Consider the following 20,901-nt stretch of genomic DNA (forward strand, 5'->3'; position numbering starts at 1 on the left):
TATACGACTAAAAACATTAAAATGACATGTATCAGTTCGATGGTTGATTTGAAAGCTTTCAAAACCATATGTTAGATAAAAGTCAAAATAATTTAACTGTAAAAACAATACTATTCACTTTTTCAAGAATGTGTTCGAGGGAAAAAATAAGGTTTTTATGTCATAATTTGTTTAATGTCCACTAGAGAACATTATATTAACCTAAAATACAAGAATTGTGTATTATTTCCATAAATAAAAGCTACGAAATTACCTAATATTATTTATATATATGGCAATTAATGATTATGAATAATAAAGATTTTACAACAATTTGTGCATCCTTCTTCATTTTGTTTAATTTTATATTATTAAAAAAATAAACAATCACATTAACCATATAATAAAAAAATAGATTTTTTCTTATATGTTATATTTTGAATTTTTTTAAATGATTTTAAATTACAAAAATGAGGAAACCTTATATGTTATATTTGTTTTTAAAAAACGACTTTAAAATACAAAAATGAGGATACCTTATGTGTTATATTTTTCTTACATGTTAGATTTTTTCTTATATGTTATATTTTGAATTTTTTAAAATGACTTTAAATTACAAAAATGTAAGTTTTCCTTAAGTATATGACTAAAAACATTAAAATGACATGTATCAATTCGATGGTTGATTTGAAAGCTTTCAAAACCATATGGAAGATAAAAGTCCAAATAATTCAACTGTGAAAACAATACTGTTCACTTTTTTCAAGAATGTGTTTGATAGAAAAATAAGGTTTTTATGTCATAATTTGTTTAATGTCCAATCCGATCAACCTATGATGTATTAATTATAGTTTTGTTCCATTATTTTTAATAAAAATTGATCTGATTCATCAGAAAGAAATTATATAATAACAACAAAATATATTTTATATATATATAAAATGATTAAATATATAAAAGAAACTATCGATAATATATACAAATAAATTCACTATGCTCAAAGCACAGGTTTTATCCTAGTTATTTAATTGTTGGGAAGACTCCAAGTGGAGGAAATGATAACACTGGAAGGCTAATAAAGAGCCACGTGTTATGGTTGAAACATCTACGCTCTTTTTGAATCCTTTGAGGAAGCTTCTAGCGTACACGTATTTTATTGTTATTATATCTCAAAACTTATTTTCTTAGTAATTTAGTAAAACTAAACATTTTTTGTCAACAATTTATTACATAGATTTCCTGTAAATAATGTAGAAAACTAACGTTGACAAAAAAATGTAGAAAACTAACAAAACATTTCTTATATGCTGCGGTATCACTTCCGCTTGAGGTTTTTTATCGATGCAAAGCTAAGGTCTTTGAAGTGTTAAAAAAAAACAATTCGAAATGCTTGCCTTCAGGCGAAGTTTCAAAAAATGACTCCAAGTATAGTTAGAAAGTGAAAAATGTGTCCCTCTATGTAATTTATTCATATCTTTGAGAGCTTAATTTATTTCCGAAAGTAAGATTTTCTAAAATGTTCACGCTTATTAAAAATTTAATAAATGTTTATAATTTAATTTTTCTTTTATTTTATTATACACTTTCCAATAATTTTTCACCAATGAAATTTAATCAATTCAAATATTTTCATTTAATGTTTTTTAAAAGTATAAAAAAAATACCTTAAACATATATAAAATCTATCTTTGTGGAACAAATAAAAAATTTAAAACAACTTACTTTCGGGAACGGAGAGAGTATCTTTCAAATTTGAGAGCCTATATGAGATAAGATCAAATAACAGATGCATACTGATTATGGTAGGAAGCACTTATGTTATGTTGGTATTAAACTGTCCCGAAAATGTTTTTATTGCGGTCAGTAAACCTATGGAATCACAAGAACTTGGAACCATAAACAAATACAACCATTAAATAAGCAAAGAAATAGAAACTGGGATTATAAAACAATAACGCCCAGAATACATCACACGCTATTATTTATTGATGATATCCCGTGAAAACAACACCTAGTAGCACAAATATAACTTTGGTTTACTATGAAGAGTCAAAATATCAAATCCTCATATAGGGAAGTCTTTTCTCCCTTGCACTATTTCTCAAACAAGTTACAAATAACACAGAATTGATGGCACTTTTGTCTCACCAACAAAGACATGCTTTTACTTATACATGTAGAGAGAGAGGAGTCCTATAGCTTCTGGATGAAGGAAAGAACAAGATCTGTATGTACAGAGAAGAGTTGTGTATCCAAGAATAGCTGTTCCCATTACAACATCAAAGCCATACAATTAGCAAAGTCTAGACTTCATCAAACTATGTGTACAAAAAAAAAAAAAAAAGGGGGATCTCACCTTCATGAACGGGCGATGACGACTAGGAAACGAGTCAATGAAACTTTCCTTTAGGAGAAGTGATACCTGAAAGATGGCAAAACATACTGTTGTCTCAATACACGCTTTTAGGATGGAAATCTTTCGAGTGAAAAGAAAACAAACCTTATCATTGTTGGATTGCACATTTGTTATAGTGTGTGACTGAAGATTAGAGCAAAGAGAATCCAGGTACAACCTTAGGACATCCAGGAAGCCTTTTGCAGCTTCCACCTTTTGATTGATGACAAGTGGTTAGAAATAGTACACCAAATGTCTAGAGCAAAGAGAGAGAGAGAGAGACCTGCACATCAGTACATTCATAAACAGGTCTTTTCTTTGCAAGATAGCTTTCTCCAACGAGCTTTGAGTGATAAGGACTCAGTGCATTATATAAGTCTCGATACTGAGGCAGCTGAGGAATACTTGGTGACTTAACCTGAAACGTAATTAGAAACATAGATCAACGAATCCTAGTTATAGGTTCATAGGCCAAGGAAAAATATATAAGTTGCTCTATCAATAATACGAGGGCAAAGGCAGAAACTGACCTGGTTCTTAATAACATCCACGACGACAACATTCGTTAGTTTCGACTGAACTTCGCTTGTTTTGTTCTTTACCCCAACCTAGAATGAGAGCATAGCTTGTTAATGTGATGCGGATCTTACAACCAAGGAACCATGTTCACAAAACTCACTATGTAAGGGACTGGGGCATCCAAAAAATCCAGCATATCATCTGGCAAAACCTGGAAATCAAGACCAGCTAATTAGTTAAACCGACACTATTGCAAGTGAAGTTAAACAGGATAATACCGGCATCAAAAGGCTCTGCCACCGAAAGGGACGGATTATAGGGATGATAGATAGAACTGATGCAGCTAAGATACCCTATGTATTTCCAGAGAAAACACACACAAGTTACTAACTAGTGAAGAGGAACCTAGAAGGAAAATAAAGAAGATATGCTGCTTTACCAAGTTGGAGCAAATAAATACAATCTTATTCTCAAGCAGTGCTCCTGCTAAGATCATCAAAACCTGCAAAGAAAAATGTTTAACGGGAATATTATATCAACATAGGCAAGTCATCATGAAAAGGGAGAGAGAACTCACATTGTCAAGGCGCAGTGATCCACATAGGGAAGAGACAGCCCATGTTGATAGTGCAGCTGCTTCTTCCTCAGCCATGAGCGCAGTGTGTGCCTATACACCAAGGAATTTACGAGTTTGTAGAAAGTCATATATGCACCAAAAACGATTTGATTGTGGTACCTCTGCGAATTCTAGACTAGTGCTGCATGATCTTAGGTCGATTGCTGATCCAATAGTATGCAACGCTGCTTCATCGGGTCTATGATAATTGACTGGATGAAGATGCTCCAAAGGATGAAATGTAATAGTTGAACCTCTTTCCGGGCATTTTGATTGGTAATACTCACTTAGTATCTGCAACGACCCATTCTTTTTGGACTGAAAGAGAATTTGTTAAAGAGCATGAATACACATGGCAACACATAACACAGGAAACTTTCTAGATACCAACCTTTGCCCACTCAAGGATATCAAGATTACTGCTTCCATCTTCTTGTCCAGAAAAGGATGCTTCATTTGTCTCTGTGTCACCTGCATTGGTCCTAAACTGCCTCCTCTCGCAAGGCTCAGCCTGAAAGCTGCAAAAAAGCAAGTTACTTGCTTTGCAAAAGTTTCAAATAAATGCAAACCCACTTAGTTTTCGGCCCTCATGATTCTTTTGATCAACAAGATAATAGTCACATCATTAGTGCTGCTAAGCCATAATCAGCATACTAGTAAAGGGATTGCGACTTAACAGATGAAGGAATATATATTGACAATGTACCTAGAGCTAGAATCAGAGACCTCATCCAAATAAGGGCATCGAAGAAGAGGTCCTGGATTTGGTAAGCAGCTTTCTCTGACAACTGGCGAGGAATCATCAGCTTCGGCCACATGGTTGTTAGATTCTGGAAAACACATCCCAATCCTCTCAAGTTTCTGCGTCTCATCACAGGTCCCATTATCTGAACTTTCTTCAGCTTCACCAGATTGTTCATTTGTGTCACCACCAGAGTCTCTTTGTTTGAGTGTTGAGTCATTTAAGCTTTCTGCAATGCTTGGGGGTTCTAAAGATGCACAACTAATGCCACTAATCAGATGCTCCAGTCTTTCTTCCAAGAAGATGCTGCATAAAAAAAACAAGTATCAACGTGAGGCACAAGCGAAATTTGCAACAAGGAAGATTTAGCCACAGGATATATCGTCTATAACCACCTATTTAATACACCGAAATGCAATTCAAAAAAGGGCAGCCTGGTAAGGATGCAGTAGCATCTGCGAGTTGTCATAACATAGCGACTTAGTGATGAGCAAGCAGGTTGTTTGTCCAAAACCGTGGAAAGCAATCTGGATGGTTTGTTCACTATTTCCTCCACTAGTAAGCAACATCCATACAGAGTCGAATTATCAGCAACCTGAAGAGGAAACAAATGACTCATCCAAATAGAAAATGTATTAAAGGTTTAAAACAAAAGGAGAGATAGTCTGGGCGTGATCATTCTTACCTGTAACCTAAATACAAATGAAAGGTCACTAGGCCTAAGATGTTCCTGCAAAATTTAGCATCACCGTTTCTAAAATCAGTGTATGTTTCCGTGAATAAAAGCTTCTTAGCCTTGCGAACTTAAGTTAACAAAAATGACGAAATCCACAGTATATTCCCACAGAGAGAGTTCACGAAAATACCTGACTGAGAATGATCTCATTCAACTCGCTCATGGAAGGGGTTCTCTCAACAGCATGGACCTGAAACAAATAGTCACCACCAGCATGAATTCAAAGACACAGCAAGTAAACAAGTTATCAAGGTTAACGTGCACAAAAACATTTAATCCACAGAGAGAGAGAGAGAGAGAGAGAGAGTAACTAAAATTATGAGAAACTACAAACACTTTAAGAGCTTCAAGTTGAGTAAATCCAAAGTCTCTGGTACGTACTAGCCATTATTTCGAGAACTAACAAAAGTGAAAGAAAAAAAATATATGACCAGCATTTGCTTATACTAGTCTAGGCGATGCATTATGAGGACATCTCAGCTCAGAAACTTTTACCTTCTAAACGAATTTAAGCTTAAAGAGCAACCAAGGAAATGAGGAAACTGAATAAAGTACCTCAATACCTCCAGGGAAGCAGAAGGAACGAAGATCCTTGAATTTAATTGGAGGTTCCTTGTCCGGAGGGTACACAAGTAAGACCTGAAAATAAAGATATATATACTTAAACAGCTTGCAGATGAGAAAAAAAAAAAAGAAAAGAAAAGAAAAGAAAAAGATGATAGCTGACCTGAGGTTCGAGAGTGGGTTCAACACGGGAATGATTTTGAGAGACTTGAAGTGCACTTCGCAACCTCCCGGTAGAGCCTTCGGATTTCCGTGCAATGTACTGGCTTTCAAGTGCTTGAATATCACAATTAGGATGAAGTCCAACCACCACAACACTTTCAAAAAGCCTCGAGGGATCCTTTAATGGTCTATGATCCTGTTCGAGACCCCCAAAAAAAAAAAAAAAACTGTTTAAAGATCCATCCAAGTGAAATATAAGTCATCCAAGGGGTTGATTGATTGGTCAAAACGTACCAAATACTGGACCTGATATTTCGCCCACTGACGCTTCTGGCTGGTCAAAACCTCAGGATTGTACACTGTACTCTTCGTTTTAGGAGTTTCGTAGAAGTTTCTAACCGCTTTGGAGACCTGCCTCTGTAGTCTCTCCAGAGGGCTATCACCTCCTTCATCTTTTGATGAAAAGACAACGGATGGCCTTGGGGGGTTTATGGCAGAGGCAGCAGCAGCAAAAGCGGTGGCGACATCTTCTGATGTTGGCATGAAAAAAGAAGCTCCCCAGCTCGGACTACTAGTTCCTTCTTCATTCTTGGACATAACTAAACTTCACTGCAAGATATATGGTGAATCAGCTTAAGCATCTTAGAGCGCTAACAGAAAGACTATTATTTGTTTATTTATTTTTCTTTTATGGACATGGTCCATTTTGAGTCAAACACGATAGTTTCTGACAAGAGAAGATAACTCGAGTTCGAGGAAATATTGTTCCCAAACTACTTAAAAAGACAGTGATGGGTAATCCCATTCTATTGCAATTAAATCAGAAGCAAATTTTTATTGTTAACCTTTTCAAGAGTTTTGATTAGGACATGGAAGAAAAAACAAAGGACACAAACTTAGATCCATTTTGAAACTCTTAAACCCTTCTGAAATCCCTAAAAATTAGATCGGAAGGTGAAATCAGAATAAAACCAAAAGACCAATGAAATACTAACTGCAAAACTTTCGTGATCAAAGGGTATAAGATAAGAAGAAAGGTAAAGAAGATCTCTCACCTACACACAAAGCAATTTGAAGAGGAAAAAAACGGATAGCATAAATTTGAGGAAACGCTGAGAGAAAGGCGAAAAGGGATCGGGAACTAAAGAGAGGAAAATAATTTTAGTTAATTTAGAGGAAAAGATGGTGATGATGATGATGATGAAGAAGAAGAAAAATATGATGATCCTCGTGGTGGTGGTGGTCTCAGAGAGAGAAGGGGAAAAGGCTGCGTAGGACCATGAGATGGAGAAGAAGCGCCGGTCAGTTTCTTTCTTCTCTTTCTGACTAAAGTAATCTTGTCGTTTTGTCTCGTGTAGTCTAATAATGTCTTAGTGTGAAACTATTAACTTTTTGACAAGGTTTTTTCTTTTTACTACGTTCAATTCAAAGTTCATTTATACTAAAACCACATATCCACTGATATTCAAACAATTTTTTAAAAAATTCATATAAAATCTACGGTTATTGAACTTAACATCGTACAAAGTACTCTGAAATCCACTATTATTGAAATATTTTAGATTGTAAAATTTTAAAGTTTTAAGTGATTTTAGAATATTTGGATATAATTTTTTAGTTTAGAACTCAAATCTCATAGTTTTAGTTAATATTCTAGAATTGTTTAACAAAAATCACCATCAACTCTACAATTCATTGAAATCATCTAAAACATCATTAAAAATCAAATTACCTCAAACTTTAAATTGAATACACCCCCAAATTCCTTTTTTATTTTTAAAAACTAATATCACCTACAGTTATTTTTGTTAAATTTAAACAAAATTAAATAAAATGACCTATCTTATTTTATTTTTTTGAATTCTTTTTATTTTCAACATTCCTTATAAATTTTCTTATGTTGTTCCTTTTTAACATTGAATTCATTGGATTCATTTTAGAAGGAATCTGTAAGGATTAAAGTTTTAAACAAAATAAATGAGAAATCCTGAAACTGAACAAACATCAACAGAAATAAAAAGCTAATACCAATAAATATCAGGCCTATCAAAAATATAACCCATAAGACTATGCACATTGGTTCAGTTTTTTCAACATTTTACACTTTTATTTTAACATATCATCTTCTCTTTCTTCTACATATATATTTAATATTTATATTTCATAATGATTTCTATAAAAAAAAATCAACATCTTATCTATTTATGTCTATTTCATATTTTGATTTTGTAACTAAATAATAACACTTAAAACATAAACAATTTTTTTAAAAATAATAAAATAATAATAAAATTAAATAAAAATAGTTAGAGTTGAAATTTTATGAAATATTTAATAAAATATAATAAATTTGACTGAAAATGTTTAAAACTTATGATAAAAGGTTTTTTTATATGTCCAAGCCATATAAAACTAGTCTCTATTTACAGATCATTAAAAATTAAAAATTCTGATATAATGTAAAAAAGTAAATAAATAAATTTGTTGTGGAATAGATGAGTTATAATAAAGAATGTGAATATGAAAAATCTAATTAATATCAACAACCAGTAAGAAAACAACAAAAAATGTTGTGGACTCCATCTTTTTGAATTTCAACATGTTGAATAAATTCAACAGCAAACAATCCACGTAATGTTTTTACCTTTTTCAATAGGTTCACAGTAAGTATTCAACAGTTTAAAAAAATATTACAGGTCCATTTTTAGTAGTCTAAGCAAAAACCGTCGAGATAAAGCAAATAAGAGTATCTCTAACATCTTTCTATTATCATTTCAAAACAGAATTTGGAGTAAGAAATATTTTAACTCTACTCAATTTTTAACTCTATAATGAAATAAAAATGGAGTTACTTTTGCATAGGACATGCATTTATCTTTTGTTTATTCCTTTATTTTGCATTGGAGTAAAAAATAAATGAATAATGTATTTATCTTTTGTTTATTCTTTTATTTTAAGTTACAAAAAAACTCACCCCATTTTGGAAAAAAAATAAAATTTTACATTGGAGATACTCTAACTACAAAAATCACTTTTTATACTATTTATAGTTATTTTAACTCCATATGATTATATTTCAGTAAAAAAAATTTATTTTCATATCTCTCAAATAGTATATTTTATTAGTTTTTAAAATAATTAATAATTATAACTGATCACTAATAATATTGAAGAGTAAAGTGTAATATGTAAAGTTTTTAAAGAAAATAGGAAGAGCCACCATTGGAAAACCATCACTTATCTTTTATTTGAAGGGTGTTCGTCTTTAAAATAAAATAGATTGTTGGAGATTGTTTTAGAATTTGAAATTGATTGTTCACGATGGTTATTGTATTGATGATAATGACAACCTTGTAATTAAAGAGTAAGACGAGGACGATAGAGTAAAACAATCATTTCCGAAAAGAAAAAAAATATATTTTTCGTGAATAACTTGATCTTCTAGAGCGAATAGAACAAATAAAAATTTCAAAAAAACAGGGAAACTTAGGTTACTTTTGCAATTGACCGCAAGCTTTACCGCAAGCTTTAGGGCATTTCTGAAAAAATCCATTTAGTATATGTTCAAATCAATACAAATTATCGATCCAAGTTCTTTTAAATCATCCCAAAGACCAAATGTTCCACAACCAACGTACGAAATTTTGGAGATTTTTCACTAACAGTCATCAAAAATATTTAATTTGTTGCAATTCAAAAAGTATTAAACGTTACATATTAATACACAATTTTTTTTCTGTCAATTGGTATAACTGTTCAACTGCTAACTTTTCTAAGTCACCAAGTTTTAGTTGCTATTTGGTGGACACTAACAACCTCGCGGTCAAATTCGTGCGACAAAACCATGTATTTAAAACCAAATTTTGTTGATAGTTTGCTACGATAGGCCACATATCTTATTGTCACTTATAAGGCTCAAATGAAATTTCTTGTCGTGGTGGGACATAGCCTGTTTGGTGTTGCATATCATATCTACAACTTTTGATGATTATCTACAGACATTACAAGATCGATGAATTGATATTGAGTATTTCTTAGTACTTTTTTGTATCATTAAAGTACCAAGAAAAAATTTAACAGTTTTGGGAACAGTCTTGCATCCGATACCTGTTACAAAAACCGTGTGGACCTTCTAAGATACGCTGTTAAGTGGGAGAAAGAAGTAGTAGCAGGAGTATCTTCTATGTTATTAATGCGTGTGAAAGAACAAAAGTTGATTTGGAGTTAAAAACAAAAAAAAACAAAAAACAAAAATGAGAATTGTATCGTTACAAACAATGAATCTTTGTTTATCCACTTTCACCAATCTCCATGGCATACCTTAATGCCAACTTTGTCGATAGCATTTTGACTTGGGGATGGACATACCTTACGAGTCTATGTAGATTTCTCAAATTTGTCTTTGAAACCGTTTTCTCAATCTTGAGCTTTTGGTAATCATCACTCTCTGGCTTCAGGAGACAACAAAATCACGATCCCTTTCTTCTTCTTCTTCTTCTTTTTGTTAACTGTAAACTAAAAACAATTACCAGAAGCATATCCTCCCATGTTTATGTCCGTCGCATCATACTCTCTTCTTCTTCATCTGTAGTCTCGCAAATACACCCGGGAAGAGGATTAGCATAGAAACTCTCTTCTAGCTTCGGAAACTCCCCTGATTCTCTGTTATATGGAGCTCCGTTTCGATCTTTGTGTAGCTTTTTTACTTTGGAACTGAATTTTTTCCAAGAAATTCTCCCTTCATCCAATGCATCAACAAGTTTCACAAAGCTCATCCTGCATCCAACAACAGATAAAAGATGTGACAAAAATTATATATAACTTTATATCCTACAAACTAGTGGGGTGTACTCAGGTGCATTTACTTGTCTGGGTTGATCGTCTTTTTGAAGTTCTCGAATCGCCTGTGACCTTGAACAGCTTTTGCCATGTTCCCATCATAAGTGTAGAGAAAGACCTCGCTCTGAAGTGCAACAATATAGTCTAAACCAGCCAACATGTTCTGGTGATTATTAAAAGGACTCAGCTCTTCTTTGGTGGCTAGTGTTGAATGTGAGAAAATGTTGGGGTAGTCTGTGTTGAGGGGATCCATGCTTCCGTTTCCATAAGCTTCACCAGCTACGAGGTAAATCCGGGAGCTTGATGGGAATTCCAAAGCCCTCAGCAGAAGCGAGGTTTCTCTTGGAGTCAATGGACAACCACCTTGCAGTCTTCTCTCTGTTCCATTTATCTCTTTTTCTTTCCAGTGAGCAACCTCATACCGCATCTGCAGTAATTCTTCGTCTTCTTCAGCTGTCAAACTGTGACTGCACCCTGTGAAAGCCAGCATATCCTTCTCATACCTGTAGAGGATGTATGTCATGAGCTAATACACCAAGCTAAGTCAAACTTGTCTTCCATATAGATTTATATCTTAAATAAACTTGCATATGGCACAGTGTCATATCAATCACAAATTTGACAGAATAAATAAAGCAACTTGCCTTAAATGAAGAGCAAGGTATGGACCTCTGTTCTGCCTCATCCTAGAAACTAGAACATTTCCCAGTTCCTCTATTGGAGCTGAATATTTCAGCGCCCTGTAGTTTACTCGGCAACGAAGCTTTTGTACAGAATCAGGCAGGTCATTGTTGGCGAGCCGGGAGTCAGTGTGAGTTAAGTACATTACGATATGCTGTTTTAACAGCGGAAGGACCTCTTTCTTGTAGTAACCAACCTGTAACAAGGGATATTAATAATTGACCGAGGGTCTTCATGGAAATAGTTATGTACATGTGAACCGAGGGCCACGAAATAACAATAAAGCGATCCTTACCTTAGACCACGATATGGGTGTCTTCACAAAAGGCTCGACTCCGGCTAATTCTGATGGCAGCGTCTCAACTATGTGTATATCATCCTTCAACTCCTCAATAAAGTGTTGCCAATCAAATAGATCCTTGAAGCCACTGCAAACACGGTGGACTAAGAAAATAAGCTAAATGCACTTAACAAAACGAACTGAAAGTTCACTTAACATGACAATGGTAGTGTCTTAATTATCATTTATTTCGTGAACTTCCAAAATCTACAGAGGGGTTACCAAATTATGTGCTTATGCAAGGAGGTGAGAATAACAAAAGGCTACAAGGAAAGCTAAGAACTAACCTGTCGTCCGCCCAATACGAACTGTGGTCAAGTGAGGGAAGAACTAAAGTTGCCTTCATAATTTTGGCCACTGCAACCATATCACATATCTGCATTCTAAAATGGTTAAACACATCAGCCTAGAACTTATCAAGAGAAGATAACAACTGAGAGAAAACACACAAAAGCCTGACCCCAAATCTCATTTGGTTCAGCCCTCCATTAGCATTTATGAGAAGGTAGCCATTGGTATTAGCAGCTAACTCTGCACACAAGATACACATGTTATATGATAAAAAAGAAACTCAAAGCTCTGCAAAAGAAAATTGCTATTAATATAGTATTATAATTTTAAGAAAGGCATACTTTTGCGTCTCCTTAAACTGTCAATGCACTGCGAGTAGTTACCACTCTCAGGTTTAGCCCAGACGCCTGAATACTGAACAAAGAAAGAATAGAGAAAGATTAGAAAGCTTGTGGCCAATGAAGCAGTAGAAGAAGATACTTACTTCAACCACACTGTTTCCGTCACCAAGCAAACTTGGATCAACATCAGATTTATAGATGTAATCATGATCTAGCAGATTTACTCGAGGAATTGAGTCGGATAAATCCTACAACAAGTTATGTATTAGGCATCATCAATCATAATAACAAAGCACAAATCTTGGTTTGGAGAAGGAAGGAACTACCTGATCAGAAGCAGCAGCAGCAGCATCAATGGCGGATCCAAACCAACCAGTAGCACAAATCTTGAAAACGCCCATAAACAAACACACACCACAGAAGGCGAAGAACATCCAGTGCCCAAGCTTCTTCCTCTCTCTCAAGCTAAACTCGGAAACCATCGGCTTCCTCAACAAACCTCTCACCACTCTCTCCCTCAACTGACCATACGTCTGGTGCTTCCTACTCATCGCAGATTCGAATCCACCGCTCGGATCTAAACCCGAGCCGGAAGCGATCTCCGATCTAGGTGAGTTAAGCGGGAGATCGATCTCGTGGTGAACTCTCAAAGTGGAGGAGGAGTTATTGTTGCTATTATCGCCGCCGCCGATGTGAGTGTTGCTGCTGCTGCCTCCGGAGCCGCCGCGTTTGAATGATTGAGCACGGCGAGTCATGGGACCGGAGAAGCGTGGGCTGTTGACATGTTGAGGGACGCCATCGCCACCGTCGTGATGGTGGTGCCCCATCTCGAGCTCTTCTTCGATTGTTGCTATCTTTTTCTGAGAATACCCAAAGGCAAAGCTCTCTCTGTTTTTAATCTTATCTTCCAATTTTTTTCCTCTAAAATCAATTATTGTCTTTCGTGAGATTCAAGTGGGAACTGAGATTTGAGAGACTTGGAATTTCTGCGTTTCGTTAATTAGTAGTGTCACTTCGATTTTTCTGTTATAAATCAATCCACTGATGTCCATAACCGATCCGGTTTATAACCAGTCCGGTCCATAACCGACCTAACACCTAGAGAGAGTCGGTCAACCCTAGAGATAGAGAGAGGTGGCCGCATGAAGAGAAGAGAAGAAATTTATTTTTTCATGTATGATTAGAATTTCCTTTTTAAGGGAACATTTTATGATTAATAAAATACAGAACTTACAGATTCCAACTCTAAGTTTTACAACACGTTATCAGCACGAAACTCTTAAGACACCCTGAGCCAAAACCAAAACCTTAAAATCCTAACCTTAACCCGGCGGCGATCCTAACCCGACGAACCCTAACCCAAGGCGTTCCTTGTTCGGTCTCAGCTCAGCACTCCGACGATCTCAGCAAGCTCACGTTCCCGAAAGACCAGCTCGCATCCGACGGTCTCCGCTCCAGCTCGTAGACGCGCGTTCCCGGTAGCAGTTGGCGCGCGTTCTCAGCATCAGTCCAGCTCGCGTTCGTTCCTGTCCAGCTCGAGGTTCATTCCCTTGGTGGTCTGGTTTCAACAATCAACTAAACTAAAGGTAATCCGAATTCTAAGAACATAAATCGAATTTTGATTGATTGTAAAGAAAGAAACCCAAAAACCTAATCTCTAAGATAAAGCCATAGGATAATAGATCAAACCCTAGATGAGTAAATCGAAGCTCTAAAAAGTTCGATCCCCAAACCCTAAAATCGAGATTGATCTATTGATCAATTAAAATCGAAACCCTTGAAGGTTTTGAATCTCAAATCAAATTCCTATTGATCTAAGATCAATTTTTCGAAAATCCTAAAACCCTAATTCGAAAACTAAATTGATTAATCAAACTAATTGAATGTTGATTGAGATTGAATTTAATCATCCTGAAATTGTAATTGCTTGTTAATCAAATCGAAACCCTAAAACCCTAATTCTGAAAATCGATTTCGATTGTTTGAAATTGAATATTGATTGATTGATTTGATCGCATAGAACTATTGTTAAGATTGTTTAAACTTGAATCTGAAACTGCATACTAGGTTAATCGTTCTAGATCATACCTCGTGGCCGTGTGACCTTGTTGCATTCATACCCTAATCTGATCACAATTGATTGATTGCAAATTGCACTTAGATCTTTATTCTAAGAATGGTATTGAATCAAAATCAAGTAGCCATGTGGTTTGTTCTTTTGTTTGGCCGAGAGTTTGTTTGTATTGATTGCATCATATGAACTGATAGAAACATCTATGCTAAGATTGCAATTACACAATGAACCATATGCATTAGAACAAAACTGAATTGAAACCATCAGTCGTGCGGCTTGTTTCCTATTGTGACCGTGTGGTTTATTCTTGGTCGTGAGGCATTGTCTATGGCCGTGAGGCATATTAATTGTTTAAACACTAATTATATTCCTAAAAGATCTAAAAATATTAATATATGATTTCAGATGTCGAAAATCAACAACTTTGATTTTGCTGTCCTAAATCTCTTTGGAGATAATTACCTTCAGTGGGCGCTCGATGCTAAGATCATCCTGAAATCCAAGGGTCTTGGTGAATGTATCACCGAGAACAATAATGCCAATGAAAAGGATCGTTACAGAGCCATCTTGATCATTCGTCATCATCTAGCTGAAAGTCTCAAGGATCAATATCTAACCATTGAGAATCCACTAGATCTTTGGACTGAATTGAAATCGAGATATAATCACCAGAGAACGGTGATCTTACCAAAAGCTCGGTTTGATTGGACGAATCTCAGGATCCAAGACTATAAGTCTGTAGACGAGTATAACTCTGCAATGTTTAAGATTGTTTCTAAATTAAAACTGTGTGGTGAAAGTATTACGGATCAGGATATGTTTGAGAAAACTTTTTCCACACAAGCAATGTATTGTTACAACAACAGTACCGTGAGAGAGGTTTCAAAACCTATGCTGATCTTATTTCTTGTCTCTTGCTCGCTGAGCAGAACAATGAATTACTAATGAGAAACAGTCAGATGAGACCTCTTGAATCGGCTCCACTACCTGAAGCACACACGACAGAGAACAATAAAGAATCCCATCACGTACAAGGAAATGGCCATAATGGCCGTGGTCGAGGAAAGTGGAACGGACGTGGACGTGACCGAAGCTCCTTTGGCCGCGGGCGAGGGAATCAACATGGTAGAGACCATGGGCGTGACCGTGGCTCATTTGGAAGAGGTCATGGTCGCGGCCGTGGATCTTCATTGAAACCTCAACAATCGACCAACTCAAGCAAATCAGTGTGTCATAGGTGTGGAATGGGAAATCATTGGGCTAAGACTTGTAGACTCCCAAGCATCTGGTTGACCTCTATCAAGAGAGTTTGAAAGGGAAGAATCCTGAAGCCCATATGACGTATCAAGATACTGAACAATTCTTCGATCATGAAAAGGACAATCTTATGGATTATGAAACTTCATATTGTCTTAAAGACTGAAGATTGATTTCAACACTTAAATGAACGAGAAAAAGGATGTACTCGTTGTGGACAGTGGGTCAAGCCACGCGATTTTAAAAGACAAGAGATACTTCATAAACCTAACTCTGAAAAACGCCAACATCTCCACCATTGCGGGAATAGCTAGTCTCATAGAGGGTCACGGCCAGGCTAACATCATGTTGCCTATGGGTACACATCTTGAGATATCAAATGCTTTGTATAAATCTAAGAGAAGTCTATTAAGCTTTAAAGACATTCGAATGAATGACTTTCATATTGAAACCACGAGCGAAGGAAACAAAGAATCCCTTCAGATCATTGAAATCGTCCATGGCAATAAGAAAGTTTTAGAATCCATACCTGCACTATCTACTGGTCTTTACCATGCTAAAGTCAGTATGATCGAGGCCAATGCCACTTTTAATAAAGAGGCAATCGACAACTTCACTCTATGGTACGACCGGCTTGGCCATCCCGGTTCGACTATGATGCGTAAACTGATCCTGAACACTAACGGCCATACCCTTAAAGAGAAACAAATTATCCCTAAGCACATATCGTGTGTTGCTTTTTCCCAAGGGAAACTCATTTCTAGGCCATCACCAGTTAAAGTCACTAAGGAAATGATAAACTTTCTGGAAAGAATTCAAGGAGACATCTGTGGACCAATTCACCCACCTTGTGGGACATTTCGATATTTCATGGTCATCACTGATGCGTCCACTAGATGGTCGCATGTATGTCTCCTCTCGACCAGAAAATTGGCATTTTCCAGGTTACTTGCTAAGATAATTCGATTACGAGCTCATTTTCCAGATTTTCCTTTGAAGACTATACGTCTTGACAATGCTGGTGAGTTCAATTCCCAAGCGTTTAATGACTACTGTATGTCCATGGAGGTAAGTGTGGAACACTCCGTGGCACATGTACATACACAGAACGGCTTGGCCGAATCATTTATAAAACGCATACAGCTCATAGCTCGACCATTACTCATGAGGTCGAGACTTCCGGTCTCAGTGTGGGGACATGCCGTCCTTCACGTAGCCGAGCTCATACGCATCAGACCATCTAGTGAACATAAGTATTCCCCATCACAATTGCTTACAGGTCATGAGCCAGACATTTCCCATCTTAAGACATTCGGCTGTGCCGTTTATGTTCCAATTGCTCCACCACAGAGAACAAAGATGGGACCTCAAAGGAGGATGGGGATATATGTTGGATTTATCCACCATTATAAAGTATCTTGAGCCAACTACGGGTGATTTGTTTAAGAGATATTATGATCTGATACAAGTGAATAAGAGAATACAAGTGTGTTGAGCATAGGTTTAATATGTAAAGCTTATTAGGATCCCATTCTCCTTCTCCTTGGATTGGCAAGATCCTCGAACTCAAGAATGTGATCTTGAAGTTCAAAAGATCATTCATTTACAAAAGCTAGCTAATCAATTGCCAGATTCCTTTGCTGACCCGAAAAGTGTGACTAAGTCATACATACCAGCTGCTACTGCACCAATAAGAATTGATGTTCAAGAGGGACACAATCAAGTTGCCACAGAGTCTAGACAACGTGTGTAACGTGGTAGACCAATAGGTTCCAAAGATAAGAACTCTCGGAAAACAAAGAAAGGTGCAGAAAATGAAACCGAGGTTCATAAGACACCAGACATGGCCGCGGCCGATCCAGCCCGTGATGTGGCCATGTCCAACCCTACGGCTTCAGACATGGCCGGACCTGATGTCACTGATGTAGCCGGCTCTGATGTGCCAAACAATGATTCTTTGGACGCCAAGATTCATGGTACTGATGGTGTAGATAATAATGAGATCTCAATAAACTATGTCTTGTCTGGAAAGTAATGGAACATAAAACATGTCGACATGGATGATATATTTGCTTATGAAGTAGCACTTGAACTTATGGATAATGAGGATCATGAACCCACGTCTATATATGAATGTATGCAATGACCATATTGGCTTAAGTGGAAAGAAGCCATAAACGTGGAGTTAGAATCATTGAGAAAAAGAGGTGTATTTGGTCCAATAATCCGGACACCTCATGATATCAAACCAGTTGGATACAAATGGGTCTTTGTGAGAAAGAGAAATGAGAATGGTGAAGTCGTGAGGTATAAAGCCTGACTTGTTGCACAAGGATTCTCACAGATACCAGGAATAAACTATGAGGAGACGTACCCCCTTGTGGTGGATGCTACGACCTTCAGATTTTTAATAAGTCTGGCCGTGAGAGAAGGTCTAGATTTACGGTTAATGGATGTTGTAACTGCATACCTATATGGTCCACTGGATAATGAGATTTACATGAAAGTCCCATAAGGTATCGAATTGAAAAACAAAGAGAGTTCTCGAGAACAACATTGTATTAAGTTGAATAAATCTCTTTATGGATTGAAACAATCCGGTTGGATGTGGTACAATAGATTAAGTGAGTACCTAGTAAAAGAGGGATATAGAAATGACCCTATCAGTCCATGTATTTTCATTAAGAAATTCGAACACAAAGGATTCGTGATCATAGCAGTATATGTTGATGATCTGAATATCATAGGAACCTCTGGAGAGATTTCCCAAACGGTTGAATACCTTAAGAAAGAATTCGATATGATAGATCTCGGGAAAACAAAATTCTGTTTGGGATTACAACTTGAGTACGTAAATGATGGGATCCTTGTGCATCAAATGGCATATACAGAAAAGGTACTTAAGAGGTTTAATATGGCCGATTTTCATCGTCTGACCAGTCCCATGGTCGTGAGATCTCTCGGTCTGGATACTGATCCATTTCGTCCCAAAATGGACGATGAAGATGTCCTAGGTCCCGAAATACCATATCTCAGTGCCATAGGAGCTTTAATGTACTTGGAAACTCACACACGGCCTGATATAGCCTTTGCCGTGAACCTACTATCTAGGTTTAGCTCATGTCCGACCCAGAGGCACTGGAACGGGATTAAACATGTTCTTCGTTACCTGCAAGGAACGAAAGACTTGGGTCTATTTTATATTAACCATAACAAAGATGGTTTAGTTGGCTTTGCTGATGCAGGTTATCTATCATATCCACATCATACTCGATCACAGACAAGATATGTCTTTACACATGGGGGTACGGCCATATCATGGTGTTCCATGAAGCAAACCATCGCGGCCACATCATCCAATCATTCGGAAATCTTTGCCATACATGAGGCCAGCCGCGAGTGTGTGTTGGTTGAGGTCGATAACCCAACATGTCCGAGCTGATTGTGGGATGTCCGAGAGAAAGGAGCCAACCGTGATGTATGAGGACATGCTGCGTGCATTGCTCAGCTCAAGGACGGCTACATCAAAGGAGATAGAACGAAGCATATATTGCCTAAGTTCTTCTTCACGCACGAGCTTCAGAAAGCCGGCGAGGTCCTGGTTGTCCAAGTCCGATCCAGTGACAATTTAGCTGACCTATTTACTAAAGCACTTCAGACCTGACCTGCACGTTCAGGAAGCTCACGCATCAGATTGGGATGCGTCGGCTGAAAGACCTCCACTGAGGTTCACATCAGGGGGAGTAGTACGTGTTGTACTCTTTTTCTTTCGTCATGGTTTTGTCCCACTAGGTTTTCCTGATAAGGTTTTAATGAGGCAACATTAAGCGTATTGCAATCCCTGTATGGTTATGACATCCAAGGGGGAGTGTTATAAATCAATTGATGGATGTCCATAACTGGCCCGGTCCATAACCGGCCCGGTCCATAACCGGCCCAACACCTAGAGAGAGAGTCACGTATTGCAATCCCTGTATGGTTATGACATCCAAGGGGGAGTGTTATAAATCAATTGATGGATGTCCATAACTGGCCCGGTCCATAACCGGCCCGGTCCATAACCGGCCCAACACCTAGAGAGAGAGTCAGCCAACCCTAGAGATAGAGAGAGGTGGCCGCGTGAAGAGAAGAGAAGAGAGAGATGCGGTTTAGGAGAAAAGGAAACTCAATTTCCTTTTCCTTGTATTATTAAGATTTCTTTTTTCCTTTATGTTTATGATTTGTAATCTTTCCTTTTTATCTATCTCGTAATCCCCTATATAAAGGGAACACTTTATGATTAATAAAATACAGAACTTACAGATTCCGTTTTACAACATTTTCTCATTTTTTTGTTTTATTTTATTTATTACATAAGAGAGACTTTTGATTAGAGAACGAATAAACAAATGAAAGGGAGAGAGCAAAATACTCTCTAGTTGCCAAGTTGTGAGTCTGTGGAAGGAAAAAAAAAGAGAGAATCAGCTGCTGCCAAGCTGTTTGAATATTACATGTTCCTAAGTTCTATATTAATTTTGGTGGTTTCAAGTTTCTTTATGTTGACGATAATTTAAAAGAATATTAGTATTTCATTATATACCTACCCAAATATCAGTTATGTTCCCAACTTTGTACCAATATGTTTAGCTATAATAATGACTTGAGACTTGATCGTTTTGTGTTTGGTTTCGGTGGTCATCACTGGGCTTCATGATTACCATTTGAAAATAGTGTATACTCCGTCCGTTTCTAATTGTAAGTAGTTTTGCTTAAAATCACGAATATTTAGAAAATTGTTATTTAAAAGAATATATAATTTGACCAACAAATTCAACCAATTATTAAAAACCTAACATTATTTCATTGGTCACACAATATCCAATAAATGAAAAAGATGCATTGAAATATGTAAACTATTTATATTGTGAAACAAACTCTTTTTGCTAAAACTATTTACATTTAGAAACGGAGGAAGTATTATTTATATGGTACTGGAAAAGCAACAAAATCTAACAGATATTTGTGGACAATTGTAGAAATTTCTAACAACTATATATTTTAATTCCATTCCGTAGTTTCAATTGCCTACATATAATTTATCTTTTAATATTTTAGTGTTGTTGCACTCGTACTTCCACTCAAGTAAACCGTGGTCACTCCAAAAAAAAAAAGATTTTAAACTCCTTCAACCATTTGAACATGTGCAAATTTAATCATCTAATCTATTAATTTAGAATTCTATTTAAATTTTACCATAGCGTATTTTAAATTTGGACCTATTGAATATGTTGTGACTAAATATAAAGATACACTATAAGAATCTTTTATAGTGACCAATATATTTGAACTAAACCAACCTACAATTGTATTGTTAACCTAAATATAA

The 20,901-nt window shown here is 36.4% G+C and overlaps 2 protein-coding genes across 3 annotated transcripts; both read right to left on the reverse strand.

Moving 5' to 3' along the window:
• Positions 1–1,896: 1,896 nt before the first annotated feature.
• Positions 1,897–7,039, reverse strand: LOC106342701. 2 transcript variants are annotated; one of them, XM_013781706.1, is made up of 19 exons: positions 6,769–7,039; positions 6,008–6,322; positions 5,715–5,909; positions 5,543–5,626; positions 5,118–5,177; positions 4,937–4,981; positions 4,647–4,846; positions 4,236–4,557; positions 3,901–4,020; positions 3,630–3,827; positions 3,471–3,560; positions 3,333–3,395; positions 3,172–3,246; positions 3,054–3,104; positions 2,905–2,982; positions 2,658–2,792; positions 2,480–2,587; positions 2,336–2,401; positions 1,897–2,241 (listed from the first exon to the last, which is right to left on the reverse strand). In XM_013781706.1, exons 2-19 carry the CDS (start codon positions 6,308–6,310, stop codon positions 2,173–2,175), a joined length of 2,262 nt encoding a protein of 753 aa, XP_013637160.1. In that variant the 5' UTR covers positions 6,311–6,322; positions 6,769–7,039; the 3' UTR covers positions 1,897–2,172. The 2 variants fall into 2 exon arrangements, with proteins under 2 accessions (XP_013637160.1, XP_013637159.1); XM_013781705.1 differs by having other exon boundaries at positions 3,901–4,027; positions 4,216–4,557.
• Positions 7,040–9,930: 2,891 nt separating this feature from the next.
• On the reverse strand, positions 9,931–13,205 carry LOC106342660 (uncharacterized protein At1g04910). The gene is made up of 9 exons (XM_013781661.1): positions 12,532–13,205; positions 12,349–12,453; positions 12,206–12,278; positions 12,034–12,104; positions 11,861–11,949; positions 11,529–11,661; positions 11,197–11,429; positions 10,579–11,055; positions 9,931–10,489 (listed from the first exon to the last, which is right to left on the reverse strand). Exons 1-9 carry the CDS (start codon positions 13,030–13,032, stop codon positions 10,264–10,266), a joined length of 1,908 nt encoding a protein of 635 aa, XP_013637115.1. The 5' UTR covers positions 13,033–13,205; the 3' UTR covers positions 9,931–10,263.
• Positions 13,206–20,901: the final 7,696 nt, after the last annotated feature.

This window comes from Brassica oleracea, chromosome C4, assembly GCF_000695525.1.
Source record: "Brassica oleracea var. oleracea cultivar TO1000 chromosome C4, BOL, whole genome shotgun sequence".
Lineage (NCBI taxonomy): Eukaryota > Viridiplantae > Streptophyta > Magnoliopsida > Brassicales > Brassicaceae > Brassica > Brassica oleracea.